The 23,842-nt window shown below is 47.2% G+C and overlaps 1 protein-coding gene across 5 annotated transcripts in view; it reads left to right on the top strand.

Moving 5' to 3' along the window:
• TSPAN4 (tetraspanin 4) overlaps positions 1-23,842 on the top strand; it is a 436,281-nt gene that overhangs the window by 220,867 nt on the left and 191,572 nt on the right. For 2 of the 5 annotated variants that reach the window (XM_056354236.1, XM_056354238.1), the window contains one exon: positions 12,650-12,729. The exons of 2 other annotated variants lie outside the window; for them this stretch is intronic. In XM_056354236.1, coding sequence (XP_056210211.1) covers positions 12,667-12,729 — 63 coding nt within the window. In that variant the 5' untranslated portion in view covers positions 12,650-12,666. Of the gene's footprint in view, positions 1-12,001; positions 12,730-23,842 lie in introns of those variants that run through there. One more of the 5 variants, XM_056354233.1, reaches the window with a different exon arrangement.

Consider the following 23,842-nt stretch of genomic DNA (forward strand, 5'->3'; position numbering starts at 1 on the left):
GAAGGGACAGACATCCAGGGTGCCTTTGGGACCACTTGTGTGACCCACAGCGCTGGCAGGCCAGCAGCAGCCCTCACAGGCGCTGGTGGGGGTGCCAGCCCTTCTCCCCTCCCAGTTCTTGGAGATTTAATGCTCCGTTACATCTGTCCTGTCACACTTATCATTCCTATCCTGTCTTAAACAGATCGATAAAGAAATCCCTTTCCACAGTGGTGAAGGGAGTCCTGGATTCAACCCTCCTGCTTCTGTGTTTTGCATAAAAGAATTTCATGCCATCTCGTCCAAGTATGACAAATTTATGGCAGTCCCGCTCACTGCAATATCCAGGCATCACCGAGGGCAGAAGCTTGCTCCAAGGTTTGCCTGGACCGAGAGCAGCCAGGCTTTTGAGGTGCTGAGGTTGGAAGAGCACCTCGCAATGATTTCAGTGTTTTGGATCACGCTCCAAACACAGTATGCTGTTTGAGCCAGGCAGTATCATTATCTTCCGGGTATTTTCACTTTCTGCTCTTGCACATACATTCAGCGTCTTCGTTCTTGGCGTGCAGAGAGCACCAGAGGTACAGTTTTGGCTTGGCAGTGTGTGACCCCTATAGGAATTGGTAGAGTTGTGGTACAGTTTGTTTTAGCTTTTCCATTTCCAAGCAAAATGGAAGCACACTAAAATGATTATTTGTTTTATCCGGACAGACTTTGACCAAGGAATTTGTGTAGTCTTCTAAGAAATAATAACTAGCTTTTACTGCGATGAATCTCTTTGCACAGTGTAAACATAACAGATAGAAATTGAAAGTACAGTTTACCCTACAGCATAGGATTGGGTAACACTTATAAAAGGCTATAAAGCATCTTAATTAAAGTTTTATAGGCTCATAATTATGCATTATTTGAGAGAAATATCATTAGCAATACCAGAGCTATGCAGAAACTTAATGTGGTCTTCAGATACCTGGAAATATGTGTAAAACAAAGATGTTTCTAAGGAGGTTCCTTTTCCCCATCAAATAAGAAATCCTGTCTAAAGGCAGAAACGCAGAATACAGAAAGGGGGGGGGAAAGGCTGGTTCTTCTTTCTGCATTCCCTGCCAGTTCTGAAAATCATCATGGAATAGATATCTTTTTTTTTTTTTTTTTTTTTTTTTTTTTTTTTTTTTTTTTTTTTGTGTGGAAATACTCCTAATCACTTTTCAGTTGGCTTCTCAGTGATTGGATGCAGAAATCTTTTTTTAGTGTATAAATCTGCCTGTATAAAACTCCCCATAAATATCATACAGTAAACAAACTGCTTGGAGGTCAGACCACAGAAGAGGTTGACCTTGCATTTTTAGCAGTTTAATGTATGCTAGGGCTTAGATTTAGCAGGATTAAATTTTGCAAATGTTCTGTGCCCAGTGTTTCTCAGAGTAGGAATATCTGAAAGCCTAGTGCAAACTAGTAGGAAACACTGAGCACAAACACTCCAGTGGATGATTAAATCCAGAATCTCAGGCAGTGTGCAAAACGGGTGATGACTTTAAAGACTAAACAGATACTTTGAAAGTACCTTTTCTAGGGGAGAATCTAAATTCAGGCGCTGATTATCTTTCATTCTTTATCATTACAGCTTTAAGTTATGTCCCTATTTCTGCCCAAACAAAGTCCCATGATTAAAGTTAAATAGCATGAAGCGCCTTAATATTTAGGGATGAGTTTCTCCTGTATTTTTAAACAACTGGAATTTGCTGAATTAGAGCCTCTGTATTATCTTGGGTAACTGAGTTTAGGTATGTTCTGCACAAAGGGTATCGTATTGTAGCCGTGCTGCCTTAAAATGCAGGTGCCTCTTCCCTCTGTGTGGATGGACCCTCCCGTAGGGAAATGAGCTCGTTTACAGCTTTTCACAGGGAAATGTAAAAAAAGCCAGATTGTGGTGATCTGTACAAGTAAATAGAGATATATGGTTTCCAGTGCAGGTTATAATTTTTCTTCCCAAAAAGCATTTTCATTTCAAGTATTATCGCTATTATAGTCGCTAATATGTCTTTTAGGAGTGTAAATCCAAGGCTGTTGTTTTAAGTTGTTTACTTGTATGTGTTATCTGTTAAAAAAAAAATACATTTGAAAGTATGTCTGCTGGTAGCACTCCTGACGTTATTTCTGAAATTATTTTTGACTGTTGACTGTTATGAATGCTTAGAGTGGCAAAGCAGAAAGTCAAAAGCTTGTGCTCATACCCAGATTTTATTTTTTTTTTAACAGCAGAAGCTTCTCTCTTTTTGCTTGAATGTTTTTGCTTCAATGGTTTCAGAGATGTCAGGGGTATGAGATCCACTGTTGTTTACTTTTACTATGTGGGATGACGTAAGTCCTGTCATTCCTTACAACAGCAAGAAAAGGAATAATAGCTGAACACGTAATATATGAAAACAGATATGGCCAGTTAAATTTTCTTTGTACAAATCCATTGTATTTTAATATCAATATTTAATCATCACCTAGTTTTTTGTTTATTATTCCCTTTCAAATGCTCTTCTAATTTGCTGCAGGCTCTTTAATACTTCAGTTTTATTTTTAAGCTCTTTCCAGCACAGCTTGCATTGTTAAGAAATACATTGAGTTGGTGTGGCAGAACTTCCATGTTGTAAAAAATAACGTCCATTTGCTTATTCCAAGAAGTTGTTACCTTTCAAGGTGAAAAGGATGTCTGTTGGGTTTTTTTTTTTCAGTCCTTTTTTAGAAAGTCTATTTATCTTTAAGCTAGGATTTTGGAAGGAGCCTAAGGGAGCTGGGAGCACACGGGGGTCTCGTGGCTCTGAAGACAGGGGCGCGGAGCCAGCGATGCAGCGGCAGTGCTGACCCCCCCCCAGCCTGCCCCAGGCTGTTGGGGTGCTGGCTCATGTCTCTCGGCTGAGCTGCTAGTAGATTTGCTCCTCACCCTGTTTCAAACCACCCGAACTAAGTGGACTTGGTGTGGCTGGAGGCACCTCCTGGCCAGCTCTGCAGGTGGATCTGCCCAGCAGGAGCCCCAGAGATGCACATGGCTGGTGACTCCTTCCACCGCGGATGGTGACTCCTTCCACCGCGGATGGTGACTCCTTCCACCGCGGATGGTGACTCCTTCCACCGCGGATGGTGACTCCTTCCACCGCGGATGGTGACTCCTTCCACCGCGGATGGTGACTCCTTCCACCGCGGATGGTGACTCCTTCCACCGCGGATGGTGACTCCTTCCACCACGGATGGTGACTCCTTCCACCGCGGATGGTGACTCCTTCCACCGCGGATGGTGACTCCTTCCACCGCGGATGGTGACTCCTTCCACCGCGGATGGTGACTCCTTCCACCGCGGATGGTGACTCCTTCCACCGCGGATGGTGACTCCTTCCACCGCGGATGGTGACTCCTTCCACCGCGGATGGTGACTCCTTCCACCGCGGATGGTGACTCCTTCCACCACGGATGGTGACTCCTTCCACCGCGGATGGTGACTCCTTCCACCGCGGATGGTGACTCCTTCCACCGCGGATGGTGACTCCTTCCACCGCGGATGGTGACTCCTTCCACCACGGATGGTGACTCCTTCCACCGCGGATGGTGACTCCTTCCACCACGGATGGTGACTCCTTCCACCACCAGTGGTGACTCCTTCCACCGCGGATGGTGACTCCTTCCACCGCGGATGGTGACTCCTTCCACCGCGGATGGTGACTCCTTCCACCGCGGATGGTGACTCCTTCCACCGCGGATGGTGACTCCTTCCACCACGGATGGTGACTCCTTCCACCACGGATGGTGACTCCTTCCACCACCAGTGGTGACTCCTTCCACCGCGGATGGTGACTCCTTCCACCGCGGATGGTGACTCCTTCCACCGCGGATGGTGACTCCTTCCACCGCCGCAGCTGCGGACGCGGCCGGCTGGGGCTGCGGCCTTGCAAACGCTGCGTTTCTCATGCTTATGTACAGTCCCGCTCACGAAAGCATTTAAACGTGTGCTTCCTCTTTGAGTACATGACTATCTCTACACAGTGCAAACTGGGGGTGAGTACTTGGCTGAAATGGGCTTTCCGTGACCTGATTCTCAGAAGTGCTGAGCACTGGGATCCCTGCGAGGGCAGTGAACGCGGCAGGGCCTTCATTGCTTTGGAAATGGAGCTGAAATGTGGTTACGTGAACCTTGCTTCATGCTCATGTGCTTGCAGAACCCTAGCCCCGTTTTTAAGGATGCGAGACAAGAAGAGAATCCATTTTGAATCTTCAAGGAAAAAAATCCATGAAGGTGTTAAAAAGACAGACATTAGTTAAGCAACATTAATGAATCTGCGTTTTTCAAAGTAAATTTTTGTTTTGTTTGCTTCTGCTTTAAAACACCTACTTCCACAAAGCACCAGAACTGTGTAGTTTAAAGGTTTTTGTGTCTGATTGCTGTATATTTGACAGGAAGATCCTGAGTACCACGTGTTTCATGTGCTGTTTCTTTGAACATCAGCTGATCTATCAGGTTAGAGAAAGTAACCTGATTTTAAGAAAACTAGCACATAAATTGCATTCGTGCTGCTAAAACCTGCTGACACTGCAAAGATAGGTCTTGACAAAAATTTTCTTTGGGCCACAACTCATCTTGTATGGGGTGTCAGATGGATTTTTTATTTCTTTTCTTTCGTTCTTTGTTACTGAGGGCATTGGCAGAGGAACAGGGCTTCTGCTTCTCCAGGAGTGACTGGCACTGCTTGTCTTTCATCTGCAGCAATATTCCTCTCTGTCCAGGACTTTAATATGCAGAATTTGCTGGAGGAGCAGGGAATCTCCCTACTTAAAATTTTTATTATTGGACAAAAGAAATAGTTAGTGAAGAACAGGATGACAAAAGCCCAGAGGGCACAAATGGTAAGGGAGGTCTGTGGTGCACAGGGTTTTAGGGCCCAATCCCAAGTCATTTTTTAAAGAGATTTTTTTTTTTTTAGTCTGACTAGGCACCAGCTCTTCTGCATGCATGTGTGCTGTTGTCACTGTGTGACCGTGTAGGTGCTCAAATATGGGTGAATGAAATGCCATCGGTGTGAGCAGTGCGCAGATCAATACCAGCGTGTCAGAATGCACAAGCAGAGGTGATGAAGACAGTTATGCAGATGAGAGCACGTAAAAAGCAGTGAGGTGTCTGCAAAAGTAACTTGTGCACAGGCTTAAATAAAGAACATTGCAAATCATAGCCAAAATATTTTCTCTGTGTCTATGATTATGCTATTTCCATAGCAACTAATTATGCCATAAACCAAAGATCATGACTTCAGGTGGCATGTGAGCAGAAGGAGATGAGCTATTAAGTATTGAAGACCTTTTTTTTTTCATGCAAATTTCCTTATTTATAAAGAAAAAAAACCAGAGACAATGAAAAAAACCCCACAAACCCTGAAGTCTGCTATATAAGTGAAATTGCTTCTGACTGGGATATTTTTTTCAAAGTTTTGTTGGAGGCATCAGTAAATCTTTAAAGGAGTTGTGGGTACAATTGTGAATATCAAAAGATCTTTGTATTAGCTGAGGAATTCTCTAGAAGATTTGACTTTCTCCTCTTGCTCATGCAATCCAGGGATCAAGCGCTTGCCAGCAAACAGCCTTTTTCAGTTATTGAAATTGCTAATAGACAAGCAAGAACCCTGGAAATAAAAGGGAAGGTGTGGGATCTTCTTACGTATGCAATAAGTTTGAGGTTTCAGTGAAACATACTCTCTTCTGCTTGAGTTGCTAAAAAATATATTTTTCTTTCTACAATAAAAGAAAGGGCCTTGAGAGATCCTCAGCTTACGTGGTAATACCCCTTGAGCTGGAGGACCTGCTGGGTGGTTGATTTACATGTTTCTCCGGGGGCTGCACTGATGTGTCTGCCTTTTGGTTCAGGAACTGGCTTTATGGCTCCAAGTTTGACCCACTCACGTGTCTCTTAAAGCCTTTGGCAACATGAGACAGCACAGACTCTTTGCACCATGAAGATTTTTAGGAGAGAGCAGGATCTAGGATTGCTGCTTCTTTGCTCTGTATGGGCTGTTAGAAAGGGGACTGACGCGCAGGGACACTGCCATCATATTCTCCATTGCTTAGCCTGTGGAGGGAGATGCAGAGAGGCAATCGTACAGCACTGGCTCAGTGCCTAGGTCCCCCAGTCATGTTTGTAGAATCGTAGCATGGGTTGGGTTGGAAGGGACCTTTAAAGGTCACTAGTCCATCTGCACTGCGTTGAGCACGGACATCTTCAACCACATCAGGTTGCTCAGAGCCCCAACCAGCCTGGTCTTGGATGTTTCCAGGAATGGGGCACCTACAACCTCTCTGGGCAACCTCTGCCAGTGTTTCACCACCCTCATCATAAAAAATTTCTTCTATCTAGTCTCAGTCTGCCCTCTTCTAGTTTAAAACCATTATCCCTTGTCCTATCACTACTGGCCCTACTAAAAAGTCTGTCCCCACCTTTCCCGTGAGCCCCCTTCAAGTATGGAAGGCGGCTGTCAGGTCTCCCCGGAGCCTTCTCTGCTCCAGGCTGAACAGCCCCAGCTCTCCCAGCTGCCCTCACCGAGCGGGGCTCCAGCCTCTGCCCATCTCTGTGGCCCCTCTGGCCCCGCTCCAACAGGCCCATGTCTCTCCTGTGCTGAGGACCCCAGAGCTGGACGCAGCGCTGCAGGGGGGTCTCACCAGAGCGGAGAGGAGGGGCAGCATCCCCCCCTCGCCCTGCTGCCCACGCTGCTGGTGACGCAGCCCAGGGCGCGGGTGGCTTTCTGGGCTGTGAGCGCACGTTGCTGGCTCACGCCCAGTTTCCACCCACCAGCACCCCCAAGTCCCTCTCCGCAGGGCTGCTCTCCATCCTTCACCCCGTATCCATACTGGGGGCTGCCCCGACCCCGGTGCAGGACCTGGCACTTGGCCTGGCTGAGCCTCAGGAGGTGCAGGTGGGCCCACTGCTGGGGCTTGTCCAGGTCCCTCTGAACGGCATCCCTTCCCTCAGGGTCGTCACTGCGCCACTCAGCTTGGTGTCACCTGCAGACTTGCTGGGGGCGCGCTCGGTCCCACTGTCCGTGTCACTGGTGAAGATATCTAACAGTACCAGGCGGGACTGAGCAGAGGCTGCAGACCTATGCACGAGGTTGTCATGTTAAAAATCTTGCCACTCTCTTTTGCCTTGTGCTTTTAGTCATTCATATTCATGCAAAATGAATATACAAAACCAAACGAATCAAAGACTCCATCACAAGGGTGTTTTTCTACTAGCCAAAACAGCCAGCCTGGCCCTGAAGGTTGGTTTACCCTCCAGGCAGAAGAGGTAATGTTTCTCTTAGTCTTTGGACCAGGTATGTTTCTAACAGAGCCTGCATCACTGAATCCAGCATAACTAAACGGTAGCTGCAAAGAGTGCACTGAGGGGAGGGAAGGGATTGCTTGCTAGCGACGTTGCTGAAGAAGGGGACAGGCAGTGCCAAACAGTTTCAATTAATGCTCTTACGTGGTGATCTCTGTGTATGTGAAAATAAAAAAATAAACATTTGGAGTTTATTTATCAGTTTATCGCCCTTAGCTGATTGTAATGCTGTGGTGTGGAGCAAAGTTAATAACATACAAAAAGCTCCCACTCTTATATTAATTCTTGATCTTAGACATTTTGTTCACTGAAGCTACTGGCAAAGACTATCATGTCTCATGTGTGCGCCTTTGCACACCCCCCTGCTGCAAAACAGGAGCAGTTGTCACAATCATACCCTGTACTTATATAGCATAGTTCAGTAATAGCTTCCAGCAGGATTTTTTAAAAATTTATTTTATTTCATGGAACACTTAACGTTTTTTTATGAGATGCTCACTAACAGGCTAGTGAGGTTAATGCAAAGTGGGTTTTTTCTTTAGGAGGATGCAGCAGGTATGTAGTTTTCAACACAGTGACGAGAGGCATTAGTAGAAGGAAAGGCAATGTCACTATTAAAGGACTAATGAGACTAAATTAATGAGGAGGTGAGTTAGTGGCTACATTTTGTGTGACCTGAAGGGGCTGATGTTTTGTGATCATGAGAGTTAAATCATGGAGCAAGAAGAGAAAGCAGCATTCAAAATGGATAAAAGGAAGGCTTGATCTAAAGCGGTATCGAAATACCCGTTGGTTTCAGCTGATGGTTCCTTCAGGTCCAGAGGCGTCACACGCAGCAAGGTGTGAGGAGGGGAAGCCCTGGACATGGAACAGGGAAAGGAGCAGCTGGGTCTGGAAAAGCACAGTGCCCCAGAAGAGGAGCCAAGGGCGATCAGGGGGCCGGAGAGGCCCTGGAATCAGCTCTCACCCAGACCACGGGCACAGGCAGGTTCTTTCGGGATCCTCAGTAGGACATTTTGACGCTCTAACCATTGCTTGAGCTCAGAGCATGTGCACAAGGCTCGCTGCAGCCTGGGCAGCGGCGGTGGTGCCCTGGGGAGCAGGGCTCAGCAGCACTGCCCGGCCTCGGCCACACTGGGGGCTCGCTGCTGCCTGTGCCATAGGCAGCACACTGCGGGCCTCATCCTGCTCGGCCCGGGCACCTGCGACACCTTCAAAGGAGGAGCGGTGCTGTGCCCAGCCTGCCCATGGGTACTGGCCGCCCGCCCCGCAAGGCGGCGTGGGGTGGGCAGGCAGCTGGAGCAGCAGCCACGGCAGCAAGGGCAGGGATCGGGAGCAGGTGTGGCGAAGGTGGTTGGAGCGTGGTGCGGGGCCTGCGGTGGCCGCAAGCACAGGGCAAGGTGGCAGGTGGGAAGTGCGGGCTGAACAAGTAGGTGCACGTCTGCAGGTGACAGCTGAAGCCATGGATGAGGTTGTTCTGAGAAAGGGTGTGATGGGTAACGCAGCTGATGCACTGCTGATGCCCAAAGTGGTTACGGTTTATAGCCTGGAGCTCATCTGACATCGTTAGCGCTGCCTCCCCTCTTCCAGGGCCGGCGTGTTGGCTGCGGACACTGCACGGTTACCAGCCCTTGCTCAGAGCGGCAGGGACAGAGTTGTTACAACGTAAATGGTACCGTGCCACCAGAATCAATACAAATTGAACCTCTGCTGGCGAGCCGGCACGGTGCTTGCTTTCTTGCGTAGGGGAATCGATATGAATTGGCCACAGGATAGGAATATGCAGCTGGGGAGAGAAAAAGTAGATGGAAAGCTGAGGTGAACAGAGGTCGCTAGGTTCAGGCTGTGATTTTAGGCTCAATCGTTAACAAAAAGTTTTGTGAAAGCTGTAATTCATCTGCCCCTTGAGTCATCCTCATGGCGACAACGGCCCAGCGACACAGGGCTTCCGAGGTTTGTTCTTGGTTCACGTAGGTATTACTTTATTATAATGGCTTAAATGTTGATACGGGTCCCAGGCATGTGCCTGCCCCTTTCATCATCCACTTTCCGCCAGGGATGGGCAAAAGCAGAGTACATCAGCTCTTTGCCTTTTATTGCTTTTCACCGGTTCCCGTGCTCACTCCATCATACAAGCACACCATCCCAGCCACGGCTGACCTGCCGGGGCAGTCTTGCTTATCTCAAGGATTCCCCTTTTAGGCGAGCCACTCTGACTGGGTTTCCTAGCGTGGAAGATTTAATGAAAGAATGATTCTGGAGCTGTATAATATCTGTATCCCAAATGACTCTGTTTCTAATTAGCTGTTGATGTTGGTGTGAGAAGGAAGAACAGTGACGACTTGAGAGCTGAATTTTACACTGAAGTGCCTTTGAAATGTGGTGTCAATGAGCGGTGCTGAGGGATGCTGGTGAAAGGAGGCTGGGGTGAAAGTACCCTTTATTGTAAGGGTCCCGTGGGACCGCCACCTTCCTCACGCGTTTTTCTGCAGTCAGTCTGAAATATGCCTACTGGGTGTCGATGTTTAGTATTTGGTATTTAAAAGCAGCATTTAGAAACTCTCTCTGCTACCTCAAATCTTGGTTTTATAATTTATTCCACCCGTATCAAGGACTGAATTCTTTTGGGGACTGATGATTTCTTCCCTTAAGGAAAGGTGAAATCAAGTGATTTCTACCCCCTTTCTTACCCAGATAGCAGTAAGTGAGCTGCTTCTGAGCCTTCAGATGTCTAGTTTACAGTAACTATGCCAAATTGGCCTCTGTAACTGCTTGTAGTACAGTGGGCACCCTTGTTAAATAACGATTATCCGACTTGACAATATTTCAACGTAATCTGTGTACAGAGCTGTACCCAGTTTTTCTGTTTACCATTTAATACGGAGCTTCGTGCAGAGGAATTTCTGCGTACTGACAGGAGACATAGAAAATAATTGAACCACTTCAGCGTTTCCATTGCCAAACTGGTCTAGTTGCCATACAGACAAGCAGGAAGATTGGAGGCAGAACTGTTTGGTGCCACAGGAAAAATAAACGGCGTATTGGAAACTCAGACCAAGAACAGATCTGCTTGCCTGGGACCGTCTGGATGTCCTAGGAAAGGAGGACTCCTTCCTGGGGACAGTCTGTACCGCGCCAGAAAGGGAGGGAGGGCAAACGGAAGAGCGAGCTGCATTGGGGCTAGGAAGTAGCTCTGTTCTTAGGGGTAGGGAAATTAAAAAGTGGAAGAGTTGTTAAGTCACCCAAAGTTGTTGAAACAGATGGCGCAGGAGTTATTAGCCTTGTGTTTTGTGCTCAAGTTCTTCCTCTCTAAAGCTTGCACCAGGTATGCCCAGTGTATTTATAGTTTGCAGAGGAAATGAAGGGAAATAATTAGACTCTAGCTTTGCAGTTGTAAATTAACAGAATTAGAGGGCGGTTTGCAAGGGTGAACTGCTCAGGCTATGTGCAAACCCAGCCCATTTTACTTTTGCTAATTTGTTTGTTAATTAATTGGCACCTGTGTCTCTTGATTTGTGCCCTGACTGGCAAGATGCTTCGTGCAAGAAACCCATTTTCATCTTGATTAATTCTCTGCTGGGGCAAACCTTTTAAAAAATCCTAGCCAGCCGGCTCCTCGCCTAGCTGCAGGAGCTTGCAGCCAGCATCCTGCGCCGGAGGGATGAGGGAAGGAGCCCCCATCCCGCGGGTGGGACGCGGCGCCTATGGAGGGAAGTGAGTGACTGGCCCGGGAAGCGGAGCGCGAAGGCGGTGAAGGCGCCTGGGCTCTCCCGAGGGTCCCGCCGCGGGTAGCGCGGCCTCGGGCGGCTTTTCCTTGCGGGAAAACTTGCGCGGGGCGGATTTGCTACTCTGCTGCCCGTGGGGGTGGCCCCGCCGTCGGGAAGCGGCCCCCGCCGCGGGGAGCCCGGGGCCAGCGGGGCGATACCTGGGGGGGCGGCCGGCCCGGGGGGGGGGGGGACACAGCCGGGCTGGGGGGGGGAGGGGGGGGGAGCCGGGCCGGGGAGCAGCGGGCGAGCTGGGCCGTACGTTTTGCTGAGCGGTGATTCCGCGGGACCGAGCGCGTCAGGCAAACCCGGGGATGGAGCCGCGGCGGAGCGGGCGAGGCGGCCGGTGCTGACCCCGGGCATCCCACCGCGTACGCGTGAGGAATCCTGACACCGGTTCCCTGCGTGAGGAATCCTGACACCGGTTCCCTGCGTGAGGAATCCTGACACCGGTTCCCTGCGTGAGGAATCCTGACACCGGTTCCCTACGTAAGGAATCCTGACACCGGTTCCTCCCGCCCGTGCCGCCGGCAGCCCGCGCCCCCCGCCGCGCCGCACGAGTTTCGGAGCGGGGAGGGGGCCCCGGGCCGGCCCCCGGCGGCGGTGGGGGGGTCCTGCCGCCGCCTCCCGGGCCGGGGTGGGGGGTCGGATCGCGGGGGCGGCGGGCGGGGAACGCCATTGGCGCGGCGCTCGGAGGAGTGGCGGCGGCGGGGGCAGGGCGGGGGGTGCGGGAGGGGCCGGCGGAGCGGCGGGGGCAGCCGGTGCGCGGGGCGGGGGCAGCCGGTGCGCGGCGATGCGCCGGGCAGGGCCGGGCGGCGGGGGCTGCGCGGCGCGGCGGTAAGCGCTGCCCTCGGCCGCGGGGCTGGTGCGGCGGCGCCCGCCGGGTGCGTGCGGGGCGGGGGGTTACATGGCTTGTGCCGTCCGGGCCAGGTCACGCTGCCGCTCTGTGGAACGCGCTCGGCGGGGGGCAGCGGACCGCGCTCTCCTCCTTCCCTTCGCCGGGAGCGGGGTGGGCCGGGAGGGGCGGCTGTGCCGCCGGCGGGGCCGGGTGCCCGCACAGAAGGCTCTCTCCGGTGGAAGCACGCTGCGCCCCAACTCCCGGCTACGCAGCCTTCAGTTCGCCAACTTCGCCGCCGTGCAGCACGTGTAACTCCTTGGCAGGATGGCAGACAAAAGAACAGCTGGTGCAAAGCGATAGGGGATTCGGAGCGAGGAGGAGGAAAGCCAACCGCAAACCTTTCGCCCGCACCGTCGACACCCGCCGATTGCCGGAGCAGCGGCTGCGCCGGGGCGCGCGGGGCCACCATGCGCAGGTCTAGCACCGATGAGTCGACCTACCACCGGAGCCCTTCCCTGGACAGCAAGGATTACAGTTTCCCAAATGGCGCCTTCCGTCGCTACAGCAGCATGTATGGTGGCCAGTTTGGGGCTGCCAGCAACTCTTTTTTCGGATTCCACACCAACCCAGGCCCTAAGGCCACCAAGGCTAAGTACACGTCCCCGAAGGGAAACAAGTACGTTGTCTTTTACCTGGATCTCTCATTTATTTTTCTCCTAGAACTGAAGAGGTGCAGCATGGCTCATAACTGCCTGCAGTGTATCAAGTACCTAATGTTTGTCTTCAACCTTCTCTTCTGGGTGAGTACGTGTTTGAAACTGCGAGGCGGTTGCATTCATGTCTGTTTGCTGAGGTGGAAGATGAACTTGTTGCTGCTTTTGAACTTAGAAGTTTAAACTTGGAAGTTGAACAAAGTGGTGCCTAGGCGCCCTGTTCTGTGGCCTCGGTCACGTGTGGGGACAGCCTGCTGAGGGCTTCCTTCACCGTCTCCTTTCCTGGCCTTCAGCCGTGTTTCAAAACGCACAAAGCAAAAGAGCGTGTTTATAGAGGCCAGTTGCATGAATGCCTTCATCACTTTGTTCCAGTTCCTTTGGTTGCCCTCATCTTCCATTCTCCCGTGTGCTTGCCTCTAAAGTCATGCATAGTCTTAGAGAAATCACTGAGGGCGTTCATGACTTTAAAGTCGAGCACATGCTCACATCCATTGCAGTATCGTGTATGGCGCGCTTGGTACGTCACGATGTAAAAGCCTGTATCAGGAATCTTCAAGTGATTGTTCTCTGTCCCCGTCAGTGATGGGTCCTGGCATTGCTGTTGCCTCCTGAAGACATGGCTCCGAAGGGTGGAGGGAGACCGGAGCCCTCCTCACTTCTGGGGCTGCTATGCTGTGGTGAGAGCTTATCAAATCACTGCGAGGCAGGCGTGTGTCAGCAGGATGCCGTGATGGGATGTATGGAACCGCATCTCCCCATCACCTTTGTAATAAATGAGGTGGCTGTCAACAGCAGGGTGGTGGGGCATTTCACTGCCACGAAATGGAGCACAGAGACTAAAGAAGCTCTGTGGGGGTTACAAGTGCTGTTTGTCCTGTAAAAAAAGGGAGTAGCATGATTACTAGGGGTTGGGAGGAGTAATTTCCAGTTTAAAGTCTCCCGTCCAAATTTGTGTGTGGGAGGGTCTATTGCCAGGTCCTCAGGAGGTGCCTTTAAATGCCACGTTCTTCTGGAGCGGTTTGTTAACATGCTGAGGGAAATAAGGGGTATTGTGAAGAGACACCACTTCTGTCCTGGCACTTAAGGAGGGGGTACATGGTTGCAATTGGATGTTACCGTGCCCATATTACGGGTTGTCTGTGCTCTCATGAATTATCAGAGGTACGCGGAGGGCTGTGAGTGAGATGGAAAGAGCCGTTCTCTAGTGTGCACTGCTGTACAGCTATTTAAAACCAGGCATGCTGCAGTGCTGGTGCACTGGTGCATCGGGAAACACAAAGTGCAGACAGATTGTGCTGACCTGAGTCATACCAAGGAGTCCTGATGTGATAAACTAGTGCACATCCCCTGAACCGGCATGGTACTAACCAGAGCTATGAAACACAAGGAGGGTGCTCTCTTTACACCCTAAATAAACTGGTAGAAAGAGTGCTTGTAAGACTGCAGTCTGTCTTTCAACTCTGACTCTGGTTACTTCTGCATGCCTAAATATTGTCGAATATTTATTGCAGCTTACTTCAGACTTTTCTGAAAAAAACAAACACTACCTTTCTTGCTCTTTTAAGGCTCATGTCTTTACTGGCTGTCCCTGATTGAGGTTGTAGCCCGGACAGCTAGTTGAAGTGTGTGCTGGAGAAATGCAATAGGATGCTGGAATGAATAGCTCTTTTCAGGACTATGCATGGTATTGCCACGAAGGATACTGGCTGCATTCTGATTCCTTTTACAATATTCATCTTTCACTGAAACATATGCACATGATAAGACAAGGTACTGCTGCGAGTAATGCCTGTGTGTTTACAAAGGCAAGATGACACATAATAATCTTTGGCATACTTTCCACCAGGAAAGCCTTAATCCTTTGAGAGAGGTTTTTGCCTTTCCCCTGAAACCATTAAAGCTATTCTCAAATGCTTGGAGGGAGAGAACACACAGGGGTCCCAAAACGAGAGAAAAACTACATGCCAACTGGGTCCTTGTGAACCACAGCATACGAGCAAGGGAGTGGGTGGTGTCAAATACTGCAGCACAATTTCTGTTTTGTTTCCCTTTCACATGCTACCTGCACAGCAGGAGTGATTTATGATGATCATGTCCAAATGAGGTTTGCACAGCATGTAGTTATAATAGATGCAAGCTCTTCACCTTCTCACAGTGAAGAAAGTAACTAAAAAGATGATTTTTAAAAGTACTGGCTTAAGCTGACCTGTCTTTACTAAACCCCCCAAAAATATTTCCATTTCTAGCGATCAAAGATCTTGGAATGATTGCAGGCTGATGATGTAACTGTTTCGCTTTTCAAGTTGTTGTCAGTTATCTGTCATGTTTTACTTTGTGAAATTAAAGGAGAGGCACCTCTGCAAGAAGACCGTATTTCTCTTTGCATATGTGCTTGTGGAAGTTTTGCTGTCTCCACCTTTCCCCTCCACCCTTCTCTAGGCAATTGGTTAGTGACCAACAATAGTAAGTTGGAAGAGGAATTGTTTTTTTCGTGTTTTGAACTCCAAATAAAACCTGCAGTTGTTTCCCTGTATAGAGAGTAGTCATTTCATTAAATGAATTAAATGCCTCTTATAGGTTGTTCCTGCTTTTTATTCTGGTTTGAGCAAATGCTTTGATTTCCTTCAGAAATCATATTTTCGTTTCCTTCTTCCTCTGCCTATTCATTAACTCCAGTCCATTTTGTGCATCTCTACAGCCTGTTTCCCAGTACCTTCAGCTGTCCTTCCCAAGTGTGGCAGAAAAATAATCCTCAGCTCTGTGCAACTCTGGTGGGATCGGTGCTGCATTTCTGAGGAAAAGACCCTTTTCCAAAAAGTCTGGTGAACTTATAGGAAACAAAATCTCAGAGACCTTGATTTTAAATGTTCCTGGCAAGCTTTATTGGATTAGGTGCTGTGCTCATGCTGTAAATTTTTTAAAAGCTGTCATATAACTGTGAAAACAACAAATTTCTCCTCCCCTTTCTGATGGTTTGAAGGGAACGCAAAGCTCCTTCATGAATGTGAGAGGTTGAGGTGCCTTGTCACTGTTGGTGCTGAATCAATTAATTAGTCCAGCCGACCCGCAGCTATTAATGTAAAGAAAAAATCTGATAGTCTAGAATAGCTCTTTTCTCCATGAAGGGTCCTGCACAAATTGCTCTCGGTGCATTTGCAGCTGCTCAGGGGTATTAAGATACTGAAACTCAGGCAAAACGTTATTAGACAGCAGCGCTCCCGCTCTAATGGGAATTGCCATTCAGAGGCTGTTCCCTGGAATATGGCCAGATGCAGAGGAGTCGTCATTGTATCACTGCACTGGTTTGTAAGCTCCCGAAATAACTTTTGTCACCTGATACATAATACTTGCCTGGCTTCATTCAGTTTTATGGACTTCGATTTTCTTTTGTTGAATTGCTGAACCTTTGAGACTGAAGATCACCCCAGATGACCGCAAAGCAGAATATTTTTATTTCATAATGAAATATTTGTATTACACTGTGAAATACCCAAGGAAGAACATTTGTTTTCCCCATTCTGTCCTCCAAACATCCAGGGTTTCTTTATGACAGTCAGTAAAATGAACTATTTTCTTTCTGTGCTTGTAATCCAAGGCTCTGCTTGCCTTCTCTTTTTTCATTAAAAAAAAAGTAGGATATATCCTAAAGGCTGAGAGAGTGCTATAGAAAGAAAAACATCATCTCCTTAAGCCCTCTTGGCTTATGCCAGCATTCCCACTTTCTTTGACTTCTAACTCCCAAACCTCCAAGACTCAAAAGAGGGAACGCACAGAACCGTACTTGTGTTTCCAGTGGCTCTTGCTTTCCTTAAGATTCTTTTTTCCTGTGCTAGAGAAAACTAGCTAGGTCATTAGCAATTTGCCCATCAAAGAACTGAATACCTATATCTGACTCTTCAGGTAACACTTTAACCAATAGAGAAGTCCAGTAAAGAACAAAATTTGCAAAATGTCGTTGTTAGTAGACTAGTTAGAGAGGAGACAGCAACAAAAAGGAAGGGGACCAAGCAGGTTGCTGTTAGCAAACTTGCCATTAATCATTTCTATGTTTGTGTCTCCTTTCTATTGTTAAAACATCCTAAGGTTGTATGCACTGTAAGGAAGTCGGAGTCTTCGGAATGGTATGTGAAGACTGATCCAGTGGGTTGGCTCCCAGAGAGCTAGGGGAATATTCTCTTGTAGTTTGAAAACTTGGGAGTTGCTGTCTGCCGGCTGGGATGAGCAGCTGGAGCTCTGGTTTCCACCTTCCTGCCTAGAGAGATGAAGCAAAGCGCTTGGCTTTGATTTGTCATTTGGTCCATATAAAATTCCCAGCCGCAAGGGCTCTGAGGATGGTGCATCTTGGCTTCTGAGACACAACGCGCAAATCTGAGACGTGTGGGAACACGGAGCCAAGGAAGTGGCAGGTAGCACTGGTGGATGCACTAGGATCTCTGTGGAAAAAACCAAGACCTTCTTTTATCTGATTCCAGGGACCAGCTGTGGGTCTCTTCCTTTGGCTTTGATGCTGTTGATGGTTCGTGGACCACGGTTTGGGAAGTACTGCTGGCCTGGTGTGCTAGCAATATTGCCAGCAGACAATCTCTATTAACTTGGTTGTGATTGGAAAGAAGGAGAGGAAGTAATGAAAATGAGAAATCCCTCATTACTGGCATAGTTTTCTATCCTTACACTTCAACTTCAGTGGCACAGGTATGTCTTGTAAGAACTACGCAAATGTTTCTAATATCTGGAAGGCTGAGCGTGCAGGGCAGCTGGAGAAAGGAACAGCTTGATCTGAAAATGCACCATGGGGCGTTGGATGATCTGTGAGTGATCCTGGCCAAATTCGACCAGAGGGTGGAGGCAGAGGGGTGTCTCTTCATTTCTTTGTACCTCATTGGGAAGCCATCTGACATTATTAGTTTTGAGGAGAGCTGTTAGCTGAGCCTGTTCCCAAAGCTGGGGGATTTTGTAAAAGAAGCAGCTGATTTTGCTGCATCAGGTTCCTTGTCCTTCATCTGCATCCTCCATCAGTCAGCTGAATGAGAGTGATGGCTAAAACAGCCAGAAACTCTACAGATTGTTAGTGACTGAGGACAGCAATCATTTTGCAGTTATACTTGGCTGCAGTCTTAAGTTGGTGGAAAAAAAATTACCAGTAGAGCAGTAAGCCATTTTAAGAGCAGGCCCGCCATCTCATCATCATTATTTGTGCACGTTCTCCTCCGATGGGCAGCGGCTGCCACTCATCCCATGGAGCTGAGCTCTTCAGCTAGAGCTGCTGTGTGCTGTTCCGCAGGGAAGGCCGTCACGTGCACCAGTTGGGTGGTGCTCTGGGAAGACAGTTTGATTAGAAATAAGACAGGCTGTGTATTTTCACATGTAGAACAGGTGGATAATCTGTGACAAACAAAAACTTGATTAAACAGCAACACAGACTTTGCTTCTGTGTAATTAAAGCATGGGAAGTCTACCCCAGAATGTCATTTTCTCTAACTGCCTCGGAGTCTTTGATTTTTTTTTTGTTACTTATCTCCTCCAGCAACTGCTTGGTCTGATTGACATGTTATCTCTGCCTCTGACTTTGTGAGGGCTCTCTGAGGATGTATTTTTAAGGAGCATTGCTTTTAAAGAAAGGAGAGTCATTTGATATGGGAATTACAGACTTCAAAAAATGGCATTTCTGTGAGCAGAACTATTTAGGGCTGATACGAAGTGTGAGAGAGAGATGATTGTATTACCTGATGTCTGATTTATACGAGCACCAATTAGAGCTTCTCTCATGGCGGTACTGTTCATACAGTCTCCTTGCTGTGCGGGTTCTGATGTCTAATAGCGGTTGGGGGTGATGCTGGAGTCATATCTCCCGGTGAAGGCATTGCTAAGGGCTACATTTGCTACCTAAATGCGTATCTTCTGAAAACTTTCAGGAAGTTAATGACTTTGAAAGGGTGCATATCTGTCTAATCAGGCTAACAGTGACAAATGGACTCAGGAGTTATTCGTGGGACACTCATCCAGCATAGTTCAATTTCATAATCTTCTTTTCCTTAGGAAACCAGGCTCAGAGGACTTCTAATACAGGAGAAAAAAATTGCCTTAAAATTGGCTATATAATAGATACCATCTTCAAATTGCTCGCTGTGGGCCAGTTTCTGCTTCCGTTACTCATGACAAAGAGTCGTATCATTGCTTTAGGTAGATTTGCTAACATACTGATAAGCTTTTTGGCTGTAAGTATTGGCAAGGACTAAGCACCTTGCCTTAGTTTTGCTGTCAAGTATATCCACTGCACCTAATTCACACTTCCTGGTAGCTCAAAGAACTGAGGAAACCCATCAGTGGATAAACCCACAGGACTCTCCTGGGGCGTGTTGCAGTTGTGGAGAAACTGGCCTTTTTAAAGCAATGAGTGAAGTGGCTGTAAATGTTATTCCCTCTTCTGGACAATGACAGATGCTAAATCTATCACAGCCGGTACTTTGAACTGTACAGAGGAAGACAAAAGGCGGGTGAGATCATTTCCATCATTCATTGTTCCTCTTCCTTCTCCATATCTTGGCTTGAAGATTTCTGAAGGCTAGCCAGCGCTGCCTTCTTAGGCGGGATTTCTCATCATGGGGGCTATGATCAAGGCCAGAGTAACTGCCACAGCATAGGCTGGTACCTCACAGTTCCCTCTGCCTGCGTATTAGATCTTTTTCAACCCCTTTGGGCCTCTATTTTAGAGTATGATCCTTTTGGTCAGGCAATTGTTGCAACTTTGTACCCACAGAGTATCTAGAAGAATAAAATCCCAGTCTGGGTTTGTCTCCAGACACTACTGTGTCAAATGTGATAGCTATTCGGACTGCTGTGTGATTTATTTATTTAGAATATAACTTTTGGCTAGTCCATCACTATATGAATAATACACTGTATCCGTATAAAACATGTAAAGACACTTCTGTCTGGTATTTATAGTGTAAAGTGAGCACTGCTAGGTCAAAAATGAAATGTGGTGTTCGATGGAACGACTTCTGCATACTTATGCAGATCAGAGTCAGTAAATTGTATTTCTTAGTATTGTCCTGTAATTGTTTCTCCAGGAAATGTTAAACCATCACAAGATGCAACAGAAGTAAATAAAATTGAAATTGCAGTCTGTAATTAGACTGTCATACTGTAACGCATCTTAAATCTGTCTTCAACAGAAAAACTAACACCCTCCGAAAAACATGCCCAACCTGCTTCAAGTGTGAATGCATGCAGAGCCTTATAATTTAACATGATGCAGCTGAGGCTTGCTCTAAAGATGCTGTAATTTGAAATAGTAGTTTGGATGAGACAGAAAGTTGATGTCCAAGGACAAAGGACCAAAATGACTCAGTCTTGTAAGTTATTTGTATACAGACTTTCAAGACTTTTGGGTGTCTGTTTTGCTGGGGTTTTTGTTTGTTTGTTTGTTTTCTGTTTGCTCTGCCAGGTTGCTCATATAGCCCTTTTTATTCTTTCCTTGGCCGTGATATCTTTGTTCTCAAGTACTTCCAAAATAGTGGTGCAGCAGCTATTGCTCTATGTCATCTCATTCTTGGAGTCCCTCTGAGCTGTATGCTTTAAGGGTGGCTCTAAATGCAGATCAGCTTGATCCATACTGGCTTACTTTATTATTACTTTGTCTACTCTTCTTTCTGCTCTGCACGTTGTGCCATACCTAATTACCTGCTCTTCTCACAAGCATCTTCATGTTTTCACCTCAGGCCATCCTTTACAGGAAAATCCTGGTTACTAAAGCTTCCCTTTCCCCTCCAGCTGTATTTTGGAAACTCCTTTTTGAGAAATCATCCCCTGTGATGCCTGTAAACACTACATCTGATGACTGTGAAATGATAGTGATTTACTAGTGCTGATTTTGTTTATTGCACATGTTCGTTGCACATACCAATTAATCTGTGGTGCTGGCTCTTACTTAATTCCTTTCCTCCTTCAGCATCCCATGCTTACACATTTCTTTATATGAGGTGTTCAGGGGGGAACTTTTTTCCTCTTCTGGCTTATCAATGGGAACTTTGATAATGTAGAGGCTTCTGGATATAACTTTCATTGGGAACGTGCTTTCTTGGCTTCTGCTTGCAGTCATTGCTAGATGCTTTGTTGGTAAAAACAACCAAGTGTCGCAGTCCATTCAGACAGACAGCCGTCTTCTCCTGCGCCTAACAGGACTTCATTTGAGACTTGGAGAACATGGAGAGCTGTGTTGTGGGGAAGGGAAACCCAGCTAACCACCTGCCCTTCGTGCCAATGTCAGTTTGCACTTTATTTTTCCATGTGAAGTTCACTTTCTTTTCCCCTACGTGGCTTTCCTTTGTCACAGTGACCAACTTTAATGATCAGCCAGCAACCGGGTGCAATACTTGGAATTAAGCAACATAAGACTCTTATTTAAAACAGCCTTAGCACTTAGGAGCAAAAATCTCATTGACTTAACAAATGACTATAGGGCAGGCCTACGGTGGGATTACAAAGCCTTTGTGTAAACTGCAGTTACGCCAGCAAAATTGTGCTCGAGCCAAGAAAGCTTGTTTTGTTCAGAAGACTGGTGTAGGCTGCAGTGGCAAAAAGTGCTTTTGCTAGTATTAGTTGTTCCTCCAGTAGGGGCTTTGCTGGTATGACATGCTGACAATTTTTTTTCATTTTTTTAGCCCACAAGGTTTAAGAACAGCGATGTTCTCTCTGTGCTGCCACCAGACAGCACTGGAACTGGGTAAAGGGAAGGTGAATGTTGGCTGGAGGAAAGGAGATGTTGTTGCTGGTCAGCGGCTGTAGGCTTTAAGCTGTGCAACAGCAAGAGGAGGCCATGCCATCTGAGCTGTGAGCAGGGTGCTTCCCCCAGGAGCAGAAAAGGGGGGTGACAGCTTAGAGAAGGAAAGGTAGCAGCCAGCAGCTGCTGTGGCAACATAGGTAGTGGCTGCATCTTGTTTTCTACCTCCTCCTTCCTTATTTAAATGCCAGTTGTTTTGCGCTTGCTGTCTACACAATGTTTAGAAGGGAGAGCACATAGAAGGAGCTAGATTCTCGGTATGTCCATTTGCTTCTCTATGAGCACCGGGACCAGGTACCTCTTTGTGCGGCTGTGCTTGGAAAGGCTTGTCTGATGTCATCCTCTATAGGGGACAATCTCGTGGGTTTCAAACGTTCTAAGGCATTTTTTTTCCTGCGATGCTGTGGTCTCCCAGTAGTGGTACCTACAGTTTCTGGTCTTGTCATGGTTCCTGTGACAACTTGAGAGTCACCTGTAGCAGCAGCAAGGGTGCAAGTCTCCTTGGGAAACACCATACGTGACTGTGTTTTGTTCTGTTGAGCATCTGGATTTTTTTTCCAGGTCATCTTACTGTAGAGCATTTCTGTGGCATTGCTGATGTTCTTTATTCTCTGAGTATTCACCACTGGCTATTATGAAGGTAGATAATGGGTGAGATGGACTTACAGCTCTTTTACAAAACATAAAATAGAGCTCCAGTTTGTTGCGAGCCACTAACCCACCCCCCCCACCCCCCACCCCCCACCCCATCTTGGTTATCTTTCAATAACAATTTTTTAACATCCCCTCCCCCACTGGTAGAAACTTTACGTTTAAATGTTATTCATGCTCATTTTATTACATTACCTTTTTCTAAAATCCCTCTACAAATTGACCTTAAGTTACATCCTGTCTACCACATTGCTCCTGTCAAGTTTGTAAACGTTTGTAAATGGTCTGTCTTCATATTGGCCAAGTGAACACTTGTACTCTTGGTTTGTAAGTGACATTTATCCGGGGTTGTAGCATAAACTGTTTACTTATGTCTGAATAAATCTTTTCACTAATCCGTTTGCGGCAGCATGGGAAGGAGCTGAGGTGACACGTGTGAAACCATTTTCATCAACAAAACAACTGGAACTCTGGACGTGAATTGAGTTCCGCTGCCACTTGCAATCTGTTACGAGCTGCCAGCCTTGAAGGCCAGAGTTCTTAACGCATCCACCATCTGTTTTGTACTTACTATATCCATGCAGAATACTTGGTTGTTTTGGATGACTTTTCCAACTAAGATAAAGAACTCTGAAATAGTTGAATGCATCCTATATACACATGCTGCCACTACCAAAGGGTACGCTGAAACATCTTCGGGCATGGTACCTTCCTGTAAGATTCCACTTGCTGTACTCAAAAGTTGCAGTGAGTTATTATTTTGAGGCTGAAACTTGGAAATACTTTGTGCTTTGTTGCTGTAGTTGAAAATTCTCTCCAAAATAATATCCAACCCGTTCAATTCCCAGCTTAGTATTTTTAGACAAGCTGCTTGCAGCTATATGTCACCTTCTCTATAACAGCAGCGTGGATTTCCCTGTGCATGTGTTAGCAGTGCTCCCTTTTGCAACCTAATCCATTTTAGTGACTTGGTAATTCTGATGTGAAATTGTGAAAACAGCACAAAGCCCTTCATTTTAACTCTCACACCTGCTAGCTGCAAGAGTGGATACCTATAGCTATATAGTACTTTGTTGTCCCCCATGCTGGGCACTTGTATCCCGTTTTCCATGGACTCCACATGGAACTGGCCAACTAAGAAATGTGAAGTTCTATGGCACGTTCTTCTTCAGACTGGCTGTAGTTTTTCATATCGCTCTATTTCTTTCAAAAAGAACATGGTTTTCCTGTTTATTTCATGAGGTTTTTACAACTTCTGCAAACATTTCGCAGTCCCTATGGGATTTGCCTTTGGCCCAGGGTTCATTTGGATTATGAAATTACTCGGGACACCAAAAGCACAGGCTCGCGTCGTTTTCTCCCTGGCATGCTTTTGTGCAGGAAATATGCGTGTGAGGGTGGGCATATTTCAGTGATGATACTGCAACTGCCTGGCATGTATGTAGGATGAAAGAGAAGGAGAAGAAAGAAAATGAAAGTTGAAAGCAATAAAGGCTGTCATAGTGCATACCATTTGGTGCAGCATATGCACTTGCCCTCCGTCACGTGGCTGAGCAGCTGCACTAATGCTCCATCCTGCTGGTGAGATCTGAGCCAGACCTTGATGCTTTAGAGTCACATTTGATCCCATCAGTACCTGGGTTTGGATTGCTTCCCTTTGCTTACTGCTTGCAAGTTAATCCTCTTTATGCATCATCTCGTTTTGTCCTGTCAGTGCTCTGTTATTTTTTTTTATTCCAGCCATATGTTAGGGTTTGGGGTTTTTTA

Source organism: Falco biarmicus, chromosome 10 (assembly GCF_023638135.1).
Source record: "Falco biarmicus isolate bFalBia1 chromosome 10, bFalBia1.pri, whole genome shotgun sequence".
Lineage (NCBI taxonomy): Eukaryota > Metazoa > Chordata > Aves > Falconiformes > Falconidae > Falco > Falco biarmicus.